The sequence below is a fragment of the Amyelois transitella genome, chromosome 13, assembly GCF_032362555.1.
Source record: "Amyelois transitella isolate CPQ chromosome 13, ilAmyTran1.1, whole genome shotgun sequence".
NCBI lineage: Eukaryota > Metazoa > Arthropoda > Insecta > Lepidoptera > Pyralidae > Amyelois > Amyelois transitella.
Window position 1 is genome coordinate 366,860 of NC_083516.1, and position 18,438 is coordinate 385,297.

Consider the following 18,438-nt stretch of genomic DNA (forward strand, 5'->3'; position numbering starts at 1 on the left):
TTGTAATGTATGCTTTTTTCAGTATGAATGTGCACTTTATCGCACCACCAACTTAAAGTTTTTCTGTTTGGTCAACTGGTTGACTGCTATAAAATGCCAAACGACATTAAGTCCGCCACAGTTTTAAATAAATAAATATCGTTGCTATTGACAGTTTTTGAAGTTATTCGTTACAAACACACCATTGTTTATCTTTATTGTTAGTGGAGAAACATGTTAATCCTTTAATTAAAAGTAATTTCAACATCAAAATCTTTTTAGCACTTAGCGTCTAAAATAGTATTTATTGGATTTAACTAGCAACATTTAAAATGTCAAAATGACACGATCACTTCACGACTGCCTGCTTCATTCATCTATTTGTGTTGAAAAACAACCTAGAAATAGTTCCAAAACATAAGCTCGGAAATAAAAAGAAATCGTAATATTTAGAGAGCGAAAATTTGCTAGTACTTATTTAGTTTCAAAATCAATTACTGTTTTTAGGACGGTGGATTAAATGGTCACAAATAAATATAAACAGTGATGTTATTATCAATAATATTTTAGTCTAAAGTTTCTTTGTATATAAAATTGCAAGAATGATACCATCTAATACTATATGTGTATCACAGGAGGGTCCAGCCAATGCGCTGGCCCTCAACAAAGACTGCTCACAAGTAGTGATCGCCGGGAGAAACGGTATAAACAAATAAAATCAACATAGTTTATTAGATTTTGACCAAAACATTACAATAAATTTCATTTATCTTTCAGTATTCAAAGTGTTTTCTATTGGAGAAAATGAGTTTTCGGAAGTTTGCAACCTGAGGGTCGGCAAGAATTTAAATCTTAACTTTTCTTCCATTGATGTGGCTTGGAGCAGTATTGAAGGTAATTTGAATGCACCAATACCGAGTGTAAAGTTAATGAAGTAATTAATCATTAATTTTCTTAATTAAATTTATAATTTGAAAAATTTATTATTATTATTATTTGACATTGAAATATTGACAAAATGATCATAATTAAACAGAGCCTTTATATGCTGCTAATTTAAAATATATGTATATAATTCCGACACCTTAAGAGGTAAAATATGTGTTCACAGAAACTGTACCTAAATACAAAGACCTACATTGTATCCATATTCAAGGAATAAAAGATTATGATTAAAGTTTGATTAAGGCTGTAACCTTGTTTTTTATTATACACTACACATTTTATATTTTTTCCACACTGTTATGTTTTTAATTAAAAATTTTGAAATATTAACTATAGTCAAAATAAACTTTCAAATTTAAAATTTGAACACAAAGTTACGGCAAAGTGTGTTCCATAAGATAATCAAAATTTATATTGTGGGAAAAAGACAATAATATATTTTATTTTTCATGCAGAGAACACCCTAGCAACGGCCGCCACGAATGGAGCGGTGGTGGTGTGGAACCTGGGCCGCTCCGGCCGCTCCAAGCAGGAACACGTGTTCTCCGACCACAAGAGGACTGTCAATAAGGTGTGTCGAACTTTACTAAACTTCTCTTATCTAAATTAGAACATACATACATATGGTCACGTCTATATCCCTTGCGGGGTAGACAGAGCCAACAGTCCTGAAAAGACTGAATGGCCATGTTCAGCTATTTGGCTTAATGATAGAATTGAGATTCAAATAGTGACAGGTTGCTAGCCTGTCGCCTAAAAAAATGAATCCCAATTTTATAAACCTTTACCTTAGTCGCCTTTTACGACATCCATGGCAAAGAGACGGAGTGGTCCTATTCTTTTCCAATTGGTGCCGGGAACCACACGGCACATTAATCTTGGACATTTCAAAACATGTTACAATTTGTGATCGCTGAAATGCAATTGGATCCTTTAAGAGTGTGAAAGCAATTCAATAACAAACATCTTTTTCTTTTAATTTCTCATGTCAGGTGAGTTTCCACCTGACGGAGCCGGCGCTGCTGATCTCCGGCTCCCAGGACGGCATGATGAAGTGCTTCGACCTGCGCATGAAAGAAGTTGCTCGCACTTTCATCAGGTAAGTCCGTTTAAATCATCATAAAGCCAATCATCAGTTAACCACATATACTTTACGAAATTTATTAAAAATTCTCTCATTTCTTCTCTTCTTTATTTAGCACTTAAAACTTTATTGCAATAATAAATGATATTTTATACCTACATAAAACCACGCCCTTTTCCCGGAGGGATAGCCACGAGCTCTGCTTACATCCTTTGCTTTATTCACATTCATAACTCTCTTCATGCAAGCTCGGCGGTTTCGGGTACTCTTGACCTGACCCTTTACCAGGACGATTATTTGATCAAGATACGTTCGTCTAGGGCTTCCCACTCCGACCTTTCCTTCCACACTCTTCTTGTATATCTGCTTAGTCAACCTGCTTTCACATGTGTATTTCACTTTTACTTTTTTTTTAATGTTAGTCCCGTCAAAAGCCTAGTTATACATGGTGAACATCATTTCTGCCCACCAGCAACACAGAATCGATCCGCGACGTCCAATTCAGCCCCCACCAGTCTAACACGTTCGCCGCCGTCTCGGAGAACGGCAGCGTTCAGCTCTGGGACGTGAGACGGCACGAGAGATGCCTCCAGCAGTTCACGGCTCACTCCGGCCCTGTGTTCGCATGCGATTGGCATCCGGACATGCCCTGGCTGGCGACGGCCTCCAGGGACAAGACCATCAAGGTAAGTACATACATATATACGTATACATTCCGTGTGGTTCCCGGCTGCAATACAAAAAAGAATAGGATGGCTAGCAACCTGTCACTAGTTGAATCTCAATTCTATAGACATACATACATACATATGGTCACGTCTATACCCCTTGCGGGGTAGACAGAGCCAACAGTCTTAAAAAGGCTGATAAGCCACGGTTAGCTGTTTTGCTTGATGATAGAACGGAGATGAATTTGAATGGAAATGAGAAAGAAGTATGCAGAGATCTTGCAAAGTGTGGAAAGGTGTAGTCTTTAGTTTCAAGACTCTTGGCTCTGTCTACCCCGCAAGGGACATAGACGTGATTATATGTATGTATGTATGTATCATCTCCATTCTGGTTTATTATTTAGTCAGCAAATGTAAACCGGGAGTATGAATGGGATTTTAGTAGGGGGAAGACCTAGATGAACGTGCCTTGATCAAATCGTGAACGTTCTGGCAAAAGGTCAGGTCAAGAGTACTCGAAATCGACAAGTTGACATTTGTGAATGTTAATGAAGCGAATGCAGTATGCAGGGACAGTGACAAACAGTGGGAATATTTAGTCTCTGCCTACCCCTCTGAGAAAGAGGCGTGATTTGTATGTATGAACTAAGTTAGTCCCTAGAGGGTGCGTTGTTAGTGTTAGCAAATTTGAGAGCAGCGCCAGCGCAACTGACCCATGATTCGCAGATATGACCGGAACTTTGCTGCATATTTAGTGGTCATTTAGTGCCTTGGCGTATTTTGTTTTTTAATTTTATTCAATTTACATAGGCATACAGATTTTGTGTTACTAGGTCAATCTTGTTATCGAAATGCGAACCGCAATAAAATTGTCTGTCTGTCTGTCTGTTCTATGCGTATGATAACGATTTATGTCATTTGTTATTTATATCATAACATTATTATCCAATAGGTCTTTGTGGGGCTGTCGACGCGTATGTCCTTCATAAAATATATGATTTTAAACTATCGCGGTGCATTATACTGCTTATAAATACAATACAATGATCCGTGGTCACCGAGGGGATGAAAGCAGAAGCTGTCAAGGATGAATGATTTTCCCGGTTTTTTTTTTCACATATTCCATTATTTCTTTGCTCTTCATAGTTGCAGCGTCATGTTATATAGCCTAAAGCCTTCCTCGATAAATGGTCTATTCAACGCAAATAATTTTTCAATTCGAACCAGCGCGTTCAAACAAACAAACAAACTCTTCAGCTTTATAATATTAGTATAGGTTATTGCTCCCGGCACTTAAGAATCACTCTCATCTCTTTCCAATGGATGTCGTACAGAGCGACTAAGGGAAGGAAATTAGCAAGGATAATGTTTTCACGCGGGTGAAGCTACGATTAACAGCCAGCATTAAGATAAATAGCAATAACATGATGTGATGAGTAATGACCACAGCGGTGATATTATCATGTGGTCACGCGCACGCCAAGTTATCGCCGACCCAGTTCCGCGGCGGAGCGGGTCAGATTATTGTAATGCGCGAATGTTTAATGTTTATCATGCATTTGCCTTATTTTAGGGTCAACGTGTTTGTTTCCAGACTGTTCTTAGAAATAAAACAAATATTACCTACTAGCTGTGCCAGCAACTTCGTCCGCGTGAAATAGTTGTTTTGGGCATCATTGAAGCCCTCAAGGATGAATAATTTTCCCCGTTTTTTACACGTTTTCCATTATTTCTTCGCTCCTAAATTATTACGCAGCTTATTACCATTAATAATTTTATTTATTGGCGCTACTTTCATACTTTAGTAATAGAAAACTAATAGCCTATTGATATTTATTGCGGGACGTCGTCCTGACGCCCTCACCAAGTAGCTCGCTATACTCAGTCACTTACTTGCTGGATCTCTTGTGTATAGCTAAACCCACAACCTATTACATACATACATATGATCACGTCTTTATTCCTAACGGGGTAGACAGAGCCAACAGTCTTGAAAAGACTGATAGGCCACGTTCAGCTGTTTGGCTTAATGATAGAATTGAGATTCAAACACACAACAACTTTTTTCCACAACCTATTAAAATAGACATTATACTAGTCTAATAAAGATTGTCATAATTCGAATCGGCAATATTCGACTGCGAAGAATAGCGCGACCTACCGCCGAAACTCAATTAAATAATGCTCTAATTACAAGTAAAGTCTCGTGCTATCTCGCTCACAATAGCGTCAGTTCAATTCGCGGTTTCAAAATGGCGCGCTACGCTACAATAGGCTAAAATATTTTCGCGCTAAACAAATATTTTAATTCTTCGCTGGTAAGTGAACAAGTGTTGTTATTTTTTTTAAATTAATTTACTACACTTGTTTACTCAGCAAATTTTTTTTAAATTAATTTATTCGCTGACAGGTATGGGACGTGCACGCGAAGCCAAATCTGGAGCACACTATATACACCATCGCGTCGGTGGGACATGTGAAATGGAGGCCGCAGAAAAAGTTAGTTTTTTTTTTTTTTTTTTTATATCTATTTTCTTGCTCACACTCAATTGTGCGTGAAATATTCTCTGATCAATTGGTCTTTTATTCCTGGTGATAGATTTGGAAAAAAAAGTTTTATTTTACGTTCAAGTCTAGAGTTAATATACAAATCATACATACATATAATCACGTCTATATCCCTTGCGGGGTAGACAGAGCCAACAGTCTTGAAAAGACTGATAGGCCACGTCTAGCTGTTTAGCTTTATGATGGAATTGAGATTCAAGTAGTGACAGGTTGCTATCCCATCGAATCGCCTAAAAGAAGAATCCCAAGTTTATAATCCTATCCCTTAGTCGCCTTTTACGACATCCATAGGAACGAGATGGAGTGGTCCAATTCTTTTTTTAATTGGTGCCGGGAACCACACGGCAGAGATAGCAGCTATACAAATCATATTTGTAAAAAAAAAATATTTAAAACAATAACTACATAAGTATCTAAAATATTCGTGCCAAAATTTTGACTGACTTCAAGTCACTCTCTTTGTAAAGGTACCAAATGGCCTCCTGTGCGCTGGTGCTCGACTGCGCCGTCCACGTGTGGGACGTGCGCCGGCCACACGTCCCCCTGGCGACCTTCGCCGAGCACCGGGACGTCACCACCGCCGTGGCCTGGCAGGCCTCCCCCCACACCTTCCTGTCCACCAGCAGGGATTGCTCGCTCTATAGACACAGGTAGGAGGATCAGGATAGAGGAACTCGTTCAGCCCGGGTAGAATCTAAGGAAAATCGAAACTGACTTCAAGAATAATTTAATTCATTGTTTCCTCTGCCCAGGTTCTCGGAAGCGGCCCACCCGGTGCTGTGGGCGAACCCGCACGGCGTGTGCGTGTCGGCGCGGGGGGAGCTCTCCCACGCGGCGCCCGAGCGGCCCCTCCCCGCCCTCCTCACCGCCCCGCACTCCGCGCCCGCCAGCGAGCGCCTGCTGCCCGGCCTGGGGTGAGTGCTGCGTCCAGGTGTCGCTGCTCAGACCCCTCCCCGCCCTCCTCACCGCCCCGCACTCCGCGCCCGCCAGCGAGCGCCTGCTGCCCGGCCTGGGGTGAGTGCTGCGTCCAGGTGTCGCTGCTCAGACCCCTCCCCGCCCTCCTCACCGCCCCGCACTCCGCGCCCGCCAGCGAGCGCCTGCTGCCCGGCCTGGGGTGAGTGCTGCGTCCAGGTGTCGCTGCTCAGACCCCTCCCCGCCCTCCTCACCGCCCCGCACTCCGCGCCCGCCAGCGAGCGCCTGCTGCCCGGCCTGGGGTGAGTGCTGCGTCCAGGTGTCGCTGCTCAGACCCCTCCCCGCCCTCCTCACCGCCCCGCACTCCGCGCCCGCCAGCGAGCGCCTGCTGCCCGGCCTGGGGTGAGTGCTGCGTCCAGGTGTCGCTGCTCAGACCCCTCCCCGCCCTCCTCACCGCCCCGCACTCCGCGCCCGCCAGCGAGCGCCTGCTGCCCGGCCTGGGGTGAGTGCTGCGTCCAGGTGTCGCTGCTCAGACCCCTCCCCGCCCTCCTCACCGCCCCGCACTCCGCGCCCGCCAGCGAGCGCCTGCTGCCCGGCCTGGGGTGAGTGCTGCGTCCAGGTGTCGCTGCTCAGACCCCTCCCCGCCCTCCTCACCGCCCCGCACTCCGCGCCCGCCAGCGAGCGCCTGCTGCCCGGCCTGGGGTGAGTGCTGCGTCCAGGTGTCGCTGCTCAGACCCCTCCCCGCCCTCCTCACCGCCCCGCACTCCGCGCCCGCCAGCGAGCGCCTGCTGCCCGGCCTGGGGTGAGTGCTGCGTCCAGGTGTCGCTGCTCAGACCCCTCCCCGCCCTCCTCACCGCCCCGCACTCCGCGCCCGCCAGCGAGCGCCTGCTGCCCGGCCTGGGGTGAGTGCTGCGTCCAGGTGTCGCTGCTCAGACCCCTCCCCGCCCTCCTCACCGCCCCGCACTCCGCCCGTGAGGAGATCAACTCCATCGTCCCCCTGACGTTAGACCTGGTCGCGTCTTTAAGTTTCTGGAGATGACAAACATGATTGATGAAAATCTTAAGCCAAGGTATATTTTTCTGTTATATCTAAATAAAACTACACTGCAGCATTTACATGAAAGACTTCAATTTGCAAAAGGCTTTTCTATTCACAGCCGCAAACAACCCCGCGCCGGCTCCCTGTCGGCGCCGGCGCAGGCGGCGCTGGAGCGGGCCTTCCCCGGCGGCGCGGCGTCCACCCTGAGCCGCTTCCGGGTGCCGTCGGAGCTCGTGTCCGGCGAGCGGGCGTTGCTGGAGTGCGCGCTGCGGTACAAGATGGCGGGGCAGCCGCCCCACGAGCTGGCGGCGCACAACGCGCAAGTGGCGAGGAGTGTCAGTAGATTCATGGTCTGTGTTTGTTTATTTACTATTAGTTCGCCCGCGTTAATAAGATATACATACATATAGTCACATATATATATATATATATAATGTCCCAACCATGATCCAATACAAAAAAAAAATCCAAGTGCCGTGTGGTTCCCGGTACCAATGTACCAATACAAAAAAGAATAGGACCACTCCATCTCTTTCCCATAGATGTCGTAAAAGGGGACTAAGGGATAGGCTTCTAAACTTGATATTCTTCTTTAAGGCGATGGGCTAGAAACCTGCTAGTATTTGAAACTCAATTCTATCATCAAGCCAAAAAGCTGAGCGGGGTCAAACAGTCTTCTCAAGACAGTCGGCTCTGTCTAGCCCGTAAGGTATAAAAGAAAATGGTATGGAAACAAATCGTTTATTGACTCCACAACAAAATGGCCTTAAGTAAAAATGTGTAGTTATACTTATTATCTCAGGTAAATATACCTGTGGACAATAATCGTTGTGAAGATCTGGTGCGATATAGACGTGACTATATGTATGTATGTAAGATTTTGTGTTTTTTTTTTGTTTTACTACTATTTATGGTGTGACTGGTCATGTCCACCGAGCGATGCTCGGTCGCCCAGGTAGTGCGTCTAACAGCAACGTGTGTAGGTGTCGCACGTGTGGGAGGTGGTGAGCGCGGTGTACGCGCGCCGCGCCGCGCCGCGCGCCGCGCCCGCGCCCGCGCCGCCGCCGCCGCCCCCGCCGCGCCCCGCCTACCCGCCCGAGCCCGCCTACTGGTAACTATGCCGATACGTGGATGAATGATGATCGCGGCAAGTGGAAACATGTATTGAATGATGATTTTTTTTAATAAAAAGCTTTTTTTTTTAGTAGTACCTATTAATTTAGAAAAAAAATAATATTAGCCAAATCCTCCAAATTTAAGAATAGAATAGAATAGATTTATTTTCAAAATTGCATACAAGGTATCACTTATTGACGTTACATAACTTAAATCTAATTATAACTACTACCGCTTCCAAAGCGCATGTGTAGAAGAAGCGGCGGAACAAACTACACTGCAGTGCACTGCATAAGTTATTAACACTCAAAATGACACATTTTGACGTAGCTCTCCAATGATTTAAGATCTCAATTAACGTTAACCTCTTTTTCAATATAATAAAATCTCTTACAGCACCGTAGAAGAAGAGCCCATGGAGGAAGTGGAAGAAGAGAGAGTGGAGACCCAGTTCCACAACAGCGGGGTGCTGGGGCTGCCCACCGTCAGCATCTACATCCCCCCGGCCAAGTACAAGCTGAGAGAGGGAGATGGTTAGTGCTCGTGTACAAGAAGAGTTTCACAAGAATAGAATAGAATAGATTTATTTTCAGAATTGGATACAAGGTATCACTTATTGACGTCACATCACTTAAATCTAATTAAAACTACTACCGCTTCCAAAGCTCAGATTTCAGTAAATTGTTAGAGAGAGGATGGTAAAATTGCTTAGCGTCATATATATATATATATATATATATATATATATATATATATATATATATATATATACACGTCTTTATACCCCACGGGGGAGACAGAGCAAGCAGTCCCGAAAAATATTGGAAGGCAACGGAACATAAGAATATTTTATACGAATATAAATAAATAGTGCCGTTTATTTCCCGACACCAATAGAAAATAAGAATAGGAATACTACATCATTTTCCCATGGATGTCGTAAAAGGCGACTGAGGGAATGACTTATAAACGACGTGCTAGCAATCTGTCACTATTTTAATTTAAATTCCATCATTAAAGCCTACAGCTGAACGTGGCTTCTCAGTATTTTCGAGTCTGGTGGCTCTGTCTACCACGTAAGGGATGAAGACTTTTGTAGGTTTCATTCGTTGCCTTTCATAGGTGGTGCTAATTTGGTCGATATTTTTGTAGATGGCGGTAAATTCATCACTTTTTATAGACGGCGCTAATTTCACACAAAGCTTCGAATTAAAGGTAGTAATTTATAATCGAGATTTTGCTATACCTACGCAGAGAACCCCGGCTGGATATCGGCTGCGTCCGCGCACTACGTGGACGTGGAGGCGGCTGATTGGACGCTGCCCGAGGAGGCGTTCCCGCTGCGCAGCGCGCCCGCGCCCCCCGCGCCGCCCACACCCGCGGCACCCCCCGCCCTCGCCCGCGACTGTGATGGTGCGTATCCTACTTGATAGATATCTTAGAGTGTTTTACAGGACTTGGAAGCGAGGGATACCTCCTAAATACCTGGTTAGCCGGTGTTATAAAATAAATAAATATACTTATACGGGACACATTACACAGATTGAGTTAGCCTCGAAGTAAGTTCGAGACTTGTGTTACGAGATACTAACTCAACGATACTATATTTTATAATAAATACTTATATAGATAAACATTCAAGATCCAGGCCAATCGGAAAAAAGTTCTTTTCTCATCATGCCCTGGCCGGCTTCCATCTCTTTCCCATGGATATCATAAAAGGCGACTTAGGGATAGGCTTATAAACTTGAGGTTCTTCTTGTAGGCGATGGGCTACCAACCTGTACTGATTTCAATCTCAATTCCATCAATAAGCCATACATTATAAAACTACTCCATCTCTCTCCCATGGATATCGTAAAAGGCGACTTAGGAATAGGCTTATAAACTTGCGGTTCTTCTTGTTGGCAATGAGCTAGCAATTTGTCCTCATTTCAATCTCAATTCCATCATTAAGCCATACAGCTGAACGTGGCCTTTCAGTTTTTTAGAAGACTGTTGGCTCTGTCTAGCCTACAAGGGTAGATATAGACGTGACTATATGTATGTATGTATTGACAGCCTCTGTGGCGCAGCGGTAGTGCCTTTGCCTGAGACACCGGAGGTCCCGGGTTCGAATCCCGGCCAGAGCATGATAAGAAACGAACTTTCCCTGAATGGCCTGGGTGTTGGATGTTTATCTACATAAGTATTTATTATAAAATATACTATCGTTGAGTTGGTATCTCGTAACACAAGTTTCGAACTTACTTGGAGGTAATTTGTGCCGTTCTCAACTCAATCTGTGTAATTTGTCCCGTATATATTTATATTGTATAGTAGTTTGCCGTGTGGTTCCCGGCACCATTAAAAAAAAGAATAGGACCACTCCATCTCGTTCCCATGGATGTCGTAAAAGGCGACTGAGGGATAGGCTTAAAAACTTGGGATTCTTCATTTAGGCGATGGGCTAGCAACCCGTCACTATTTGAATCTCAATTCTATCATTAAGCCAAACAGCTGAATGTGGCCTATCAGTACTTTTCAAGACTGTTGGCTCTGTCTACCCCGCAACGGATATAGACGTGACCTATATGTATGTAAATACATACTATACAATACTGTACTATATAATACTGTACTATACAATACTGTACTATATAATACTGTACTATACAATACTGTACTATATAATACTGTACTATACAATACTGTACTATACAATACTGTACTATACAATACTGTACTATATAATACTGTACTATACAATACTGTACTATACAATACTGTACTATATAATACTGTACTATACAATACTGTACTATATAATACTGTACTATACAATACTGTACTATACAATACTGTACTATACAATACTGTACTATACAATACTGTACTATATAATACTGTACTATACAATACTGTACTATACAATACTGTACTATACAATACTGTACTATATAATACTGTACTATACAATACTGTACTATACAATACTGTACTATATAATACTGTACTATACAATACTGTACTATATAATACTGTACTATACAATACTGTACTATACAATACTGTACTATACAATACTGTACTATACAATACTGTACTATATAATACTGTACTATACAATACTGTACTATATAATACTGTACTATACAATACTGTACTATACAATACTGTACTATACAATACTGTACTATACAATACTGTACTATATAATACTGTACTATACAATACTGTACTATACAATACTGTACTATACAATACTGTACTATACAATACTGTACTATACAATACTGTACTATATAATACTGTACTATACAATACTGTACTATATAATACTGTACTATACAATACTGTACTATACAATACTGTACTATACAATACTGTACTATACAATACTGTACTATATAATACTGTACTATACAATACTGTACTATACAATACTGTACTATACAATACTGTACTATATAATACTGTACTATACAATACTGTACTATACAATACTGTACTATACAATACTGTACTATACAATACTGTACTATACAATACTGTACTATACAATACTGTACTATACAATACTGTACAGTACCCGTCCCGCCCGCCGCGGGGCTGGGCACGGGCGCGGCGGTGTCCCCCGGCGGCTCCGGCTCGTCGCCCGGCTCCAGCTCGGGCTCCAGCGGGCTGCGCGACAGGAGCGCCGCCGACAGCGACAGGAACATCGTGAGCACATCAATTTATTGTTTTAATTTGATATTTGTGTTTATATAATATTATTTTAATTTCAATTAAAATCAATTATAACAATGTATTCTCTCAAGACTGTAGGCTCTGTCTACCCCGCAAGGGATATAGACGTGATTGTATGTATGTATGTATGTATTCTCTCGTTCACATTTCTATTCTAATTCGAAGGTTAGATTAATATGTCATTTTATAAAAAAAATATATACCTACCTACGTACATGTAAAAAAAATTGTAACTGGCCGACGTCTTTGGTTAATAGAATAGAATAGATTTATTTTCAAAATTGGATACAAGGTATCTATCACTTATTGACGTCATATCACTTAAATCTAATTATAACTACAATTTAGATATGTAGATATAAATGGAAATACTTAATTTACAAAATATTTATATACTAGCGCCGTGTGGTTCCCGGCACCAATACAAAAAAGAATAGGACCACTCCATCTCTTTCCCATGGATGTCGTAAAACTCGACTAAGAGATAGACTAACAAACTTGGGAGTCTTTTTTAGGCGATGGGCTAGCAACCTGTCACTATTTGAATCTCAATTCCATCATAAAGACAAACAGCTGAACGTGGCCTATCAGTCTTTTCAAGACTGTCGGCTCTGTCTACCTCGCAAGGGATATAGACGTGATTTTATGTATGCATTTGACTAAATCAATTGTCAATTCCCACACAGATCGAAGAAACCGAGAGCGGTGAGAGCAACCGTTACCTCTCAGTGAGAACGGACAGCTCCCGGCAGCCGCTGGACCTGGCGCCACACCTGGCGGCCGCCATCAAGCAGCACGCGGCGCTCGGCGACGTGCAGACTGCTGCGGTGCTCATGCTGGTGCTGCAGCAGCACAGGTAGCGGGGTAGGCAGAGAACGGGGAGCTCCCGGCAGACCCTGGACCTGGCGCCACACCTGGCGGCCGCCATCAAGCAGCACGCGGCGCTCGGCGACGTGCAGACTGCTGCGGTGCTCATGCTGGTGCTGCAGCAGCACAGGTAGCGGGGTAGGCAGAGAACGGGGAGCTCCCGGCAGACCCTGGACCTGGCGCCACACCTGGCGGCCGCCATCAAGCAGCACGCGGCGCTCGGCGACGTGCAGACTGCTGCGGTGCTCATGCTGGTGCTGCAGCAGCACAGGTAGCGGGGTAGGCAGAGAACGGGGAGCTCCCGGCAGACCCTGGACCTGGCGCCACACCTGGCGGCCGCCATCAAGCAGCACGCGGCGCTCGGCGACGTGCAGACTGCTGCGGTGCTCATGCTGGTGCTGCAGCAGCACAGGTAGCGGGGTAGGCAGAGAACGGGAGGTCCCGGCAGCCCCTGGACCTGGCGCCACACCTGGCGGCCGCCATCAAGCAGCACGCGGCGCTCGGCGACGTGCAGACTGCTGCGGTGCTCATGCTGGTGCTGCAGCAGCACAGGTAGCGGGGTAGGCAGAGAACGGGAGGTCCCCGCAGCCCCTGGACCTGGCGCCACACCTGGCGGCCGCCATCAAGCAGCACGCGGCGCTCGGCGACGTGCAGACTGCTGCGGTGCTCATGCTGGTGCTGCAGCAGCACAGGTAGCGGGGTGGGCAGAGAACGGGCAGCTCCCGGCAGCCGCTGGACCTGGCGCCACACCTGGCGGCCGCCATCAAGCAGCACGCGGCGCTCGGCGACGTGCAGACTGCTGCGGTGCTCATGCTGGTGCTGCAGCAGCACAGGTAGCGGGGTAGGCAGAGAACGGGAGGTCCCGGCAGCCCCTGGACCTGGCGCCACACCTGGCGGCCGCCATCAAGCAGCACGCGGCGCTCGGCGACGTGCAGACTGCTGCGGTGCTCATGCTGGTGCTGCAGCAGCACAGGTAGCGGGGTGGGCAGAGAACGGGCAGCTCCCGGCAGCCGCTGGACCTGGCGCCACACCTGGCGGCCGCCATCAAGCAGCACGCGGCGCTCGGCGACGTGCAGACTGCTGCGGTGCTCATGCTGGTGCTGCAGCAGCACAGGTAGCGGGGTAGGCAGAGAACGGGGAGCTCCCGGCAGACCCTGGACCTGGCGCCACACCTGGCGGCCGCCATCAAGCAGCACGCGGCGCTCGGCGACGTGCAGACTGCTGCGGTGCTCATGCTGGTGCTGCAGCAGCACAGGTAGCGGGGTAGGCAGAGAACGGGGAGCTCCCGGCAGCCCCTGGACCTGGCGCCACACCTGGCGGCCGCCATCAAGCAGCACGCGGCGCTCGGCGACGTGCAGACTGCTGCGGTGCTCATGCTGGTGCTGCAGCAGCACAGGTAGCGGGGTAGGCAGAGAACGAGGAACTCCCGGCAGCCCCTGGACCTGGCGCCACGTCTGGCGGCTCTCAGTTCTCAGTGAGAACGGAAAATCACGTTTCTTTTCCCGGAGGGGTAGGCGGAGACTTCATCATAACTGTCTTCATGTAAGCTCGTGGGTTTCCGGTATTCTTGACCTGACCTTCTGCTAGGACGTCCTTAATTTGATGAAGGTACAATTGCCTTCCCACTCCTACCTTTTCATTCACACTCTTGATGTTTCTAATTCTTTAAAAAAGAATAGGACCACTCAATCTCTTGCCCAAGGATATCGTAAAGCGCGACTAAGGGATAGACTTATAAACTTGGTAATATTTTTTTTAAGCGATGGGCTAAGAACCTGCCTCATTAAACCAAACAGCTGAGCGTGGCCTGTCATTACCGCAAGGGATATAGATGTGTTACGTATACCGGTACGTAAGTAATATTCTCATAGATTAATTGATGATGATAATCATCCTGATGTATAATTACAGGAGCGACCTGTTCCCTTACATCGATGAGAATCTCCAAGAGCAATGGCTTCTGGGCTACATCGAGCTGCTGCAGAGGCACAAGCTGTGGAACATCGCTACCGAGGTGAGTGTGCTTCTGTATCTAATTTCGATACGTACTTCCTACATGACATGACTTAGTGACAGGTTACTAAATGTGTATTTTCATATAATAAGAGAGAAAAAAAATTGTAGAATCAGATGCCACGCCAATAAGTGTCGTGTGGTTACTGGCACGAATTGAAATAATAATAGGACCACTCCATCCCTTTCTTATTGACGTCGTAAAAGGCGACTAAGGAATAGGCCTATACAGGTGACATTTAAAACAACTGCATCCTTTTAAACATAGACTATGTATACCCATGCTTCTGAGCTGTTTGAGCCTATTTTTATTTAAATTAAACGTCATCATTTTCACATTTTAAAAAACCCTCAGAAACTACGTCACACGCTTTATTGAAGACCAATACTACAAAAAGAAATTTAAACTAAACATGTAAATAAATGTCTAAAAAATAAATTATTTTTCTAGTATCAAGATCAAGTAAAGTACAGAGTTGTCGAAATCGCTCAGCTGAATGAATTGTGTCGTTGACCTCTGAATCTTACGCGTCGCTTTTCCGCCGGCCGGGGTGAAAAAATATGACGTATTTACGATCGTAGATTTTGATACTTTTATTTTTTTTCGTACTTTCTGAAATATGAACCGATAATTTTCTTTTAACGTTTTTTAATATCCTTTAGATGAGTACACTTAACAGTTAAATTCATGCAGTTGAATTAAAAGTCACCCTGTATACTAGAGACTCTTCTTTTAGACAACCCGTCACTATTTGAATCTCAATACTACCATTAAGCCGAGCAGCCGAACGCGGCCTTCCGGTCTCTCGACGACTGTATGTGTGTGTGTGCGCGTGCGCAGGTGATCCGCGCGTCGTGGGCGGGCCGCGTGTGGGCGCTGTCGCAGCAGTCCACGGGCGTGGCCGTGTGCTGCGCGCGCTGCGGGCGCCGCTCGCGCCCGCACGCCGCCTGCGACCGCTGCCAGCCGCGCCGCCACCCCGACACCTGCAGCGTCTGCCACCAGGTCACTGACACCCATATCACCACAATACCCTCACTCTCAGTTAATATCCCCTCAATAACTCACTCACTTACAGTTATTATCTCCTCAATAACTCACTCACTCATTCACAGTTATTATCTCCTCTATAACTCACTCACTCACTCATTCACAGTTATTATCTCCTCTATAACTCACTCACTCATTCACAGTTATTATCTCCTCAATAACTCACTCACTCACAGTTATTATCTCCTCAATAACTCACTCACTCACAGTTATTATCCCCTCAATAACTCACTCACTCACTCACAGTTATTATCTCCTCGATACCCTCACTCTCAATCAATAAAACCTCATAGATTTAACTAACGCCATCTAGTGATAACGCCGTGGCACTAAACCATACAAATTTTTTAGTTGCTCGGCGCGTTTTATTGAGTAAAAAATCGCGTTAGCAACGGGACCATGAGGGAGAAGTGTTTCTCATAATCCCATTATTTTCCTACCAAAACCTTTGATAGGTTCGAGACTAAATATCATTAATTTAATCATAATTTTGTTTATCTTATCATTTAATAACCAAACAAACGCTATGGTGGGTAGCATGACACGCGCGACTCCGTTTTTATCGCGCCGAAAACTATCGCTGTTTCGCTTCACATTACGTCTTGAAACGAGACAGCGATAAAAAGTCACGCTTGCCACGCTAAAAATAGTGTTGGCTCTGTCTATCCCGCAAGAGATATAGATGTGGCCATATGTACATATGTATGTATGTGCCACGCTACGGGGTCTAGTTGGTCGAAACTGAACATTTATATCTTCACCAAGTGTACCAGCTCCAAGTTCCTCCCGTCTGGTTCCAGGTGGTGCGGGGCCTGTACGCGTGGTGCCAGGGCTGCTCGCACGGCGGCCACCTGCGGCACATGCGCGACTGGATGCTGCAGCACCAGCTGTGCCCCGCCGGCTGCGGCCACCAGTGCCAGCTCGGCTGATGCGCGGGCGCAGCGGCACGCTCGGTAAGCCTGTGCGGCGATCTGACCATAGCAGGGGAAACTAACTCATATTGGATCTTGATAAGCTGAAGATTGGGCCTATTCCCCTTGTTACCTTTTAGGGTTTTGTGAGTAAAGAGATGATATGGTACTTTTTAGAACAGAAACCAAATTTAGAACTCTTTCTTCCTTCTGGGCCAGAAGGAAGAAAGAGTTCTAAACTTGGCAACCTGGACTAAAGCCAGAAGTTCTGGCTTTAGTCCAGGTTGCCACGATCTCTGCATACTTCCTTCGCTTCATCCACATTCATTACTCTCTTCATGCAAGCTCGGCGGTTTCGGGTACTTTTGACCTGACCCTTGTACTCTATCGAATATAACTTTTTTTTTATCTTCAACAGAAATACTGGCGAAGCGCCTACTGGGAACCAACGGTACTTGTCAAGATTAGTCTACATCTAGTCGCATGCCTATAAGCTTTGACATAGAATCAAATATAGTACAACGATGATTATGTTGCTATCATACTGATATTATTTTTGTATCACAGTTATAAAGTTAACCATATGTTAAGAACAATATCGTAGAGATGACGTTAACTCAACTATCATTAGTTAAATATCGTCAACCGAAATACAAATTATTATTTTTTTATTAATTATTATGGGACATGACTAATTTTACTGAATTATTGTCATATCTTTTGGTTTCACAATATTGGTTGACGAAGCGTCAGTGTAGAAGCGGTAATAACCGTAAGTGAATACTGTGGCCGACTGACGACGCATAGAACAAGCTTCTGTGCTTAAACCTACATATGTATGTTCCTGTATGTTTTAAAGGAAACACTCAGTTGCGATGTCCCGAAATTCCCAGAGGAAACCGACTTTTTGAAGATAATTTAGATTGAAAACAAAATAATCGCGCACAAAATGGTTCCACATTGATAGCCCAAAATACCATTGAGAAGTTGAACTCTCATAAAGGTGAAGTTTAAGTCCCAGAATGATAAGAGTATCACGGTTTTGCAAAAAGTTAAATTATTGTTATTTTGAACTTATAAATCGTTGAATTCCCATAATGTTCACATTTATATTTGAATCTTAACGAACCTCTTCAAAACAAACTTCCTCAAACGCTCGAGTTTAAATTGATAATGTGTTTTTAAGTTGACATACACACGTTGCCAGACACTCGAACTAATATTGAATATATATTTAATGAATATTAAACAATGGTACAGTCAAGCTTGTAAAATAAAATTTTAAGATAAATGAGAATATATTTTATAGACTGAATATTGTAAATATTTTTGTTATGATTTGTTGTAATATATTTAAAGAATTTGATTTTTGATTATTTTTTTTACCCTAAAGCAAAATCTCCTCAGTTTTTCTGTGGTGTGGGCACGGCTAAACGAACGTATCTTGCATCAAATAAGAGACGTCCTGGCGAAAGGTTCGGTCGAGAGTTCTCAAAACCGCCGAGCTTGAAGAGATAAAGTTTCTGTATGGGAATGAAGCGAAAGAAGTATACAGGAAT

At 44.6% G+C, this 18,438-nt stretch overlaps 1 protein-coding gene across 1 annotated transcript; it reads left to right on the forward strand.

Annotated features, from left to right (window-relative positions):
- Positions 1-337: 337 nt before the first annotated feature.
- On the forward strand, positions 338-18,245 carry LOC106135614 (GATOR complex protein WDR24). Its single transcript, XM_060947594.1, has 18 exons — positions 338-681; positions 757-873; positions 1,380-1,495; positions 1,917-2,023; positions 2,481-2,694; positions 5,087-5,175; positions 5,712-5,894; positions 5,997-6,158; positions 7,314-7,545; positions 8,179-8,306; positions 8,708-8,844; positions 9,566-9,724; positions 11,880-12,013; positions 12,727-12,896; positions 14,819-14,921; positions 15,762-15,923; positions 16,769-16,921; positions 17,298-18,245. The coding sequence occupies exons 1-17, from the start codon at positions 582-584 to the stop codon at positions 16,895-16,897; spliced, it is 2,442 nt and encodes an 813-aa protein (XP_060803577.1). The 5' UTR covers positions 338-581; the 3' UTR covers positions 16,898-16,921; positions 17,298-18,245.
- Positions 18,246-18,438: the final 193 nt, after the last annotated feature.

What these genes read in the sequence shown, in the direction of transcription:
- LOC106135614 (XM_060947594.1), top strand. Translation starts at nt 582, where the DNA reads ATGATACCATCTAATACTATATGTGTATCACAGGAGGGTCCAGCCAAT. An exon ending in AAATGGAGGCCGCAGAAAAA is followed by an intron (nt 5,176 to 5,711) that starts GTTAGTTTTTTT and finishes CTCTTTGTAAAG; the next exon opens with GTACCAAATGGCCTCCTGTG. An exon ending in GGAGTGTCAGTAGATTCATG is followed by an intron (nt 7,546 to 8,178) that starts GTCTGTGTTTGT and finishes CAACGTGTGTAG; the next exon opens with GTGTCGCACGTGTGGGAGGT.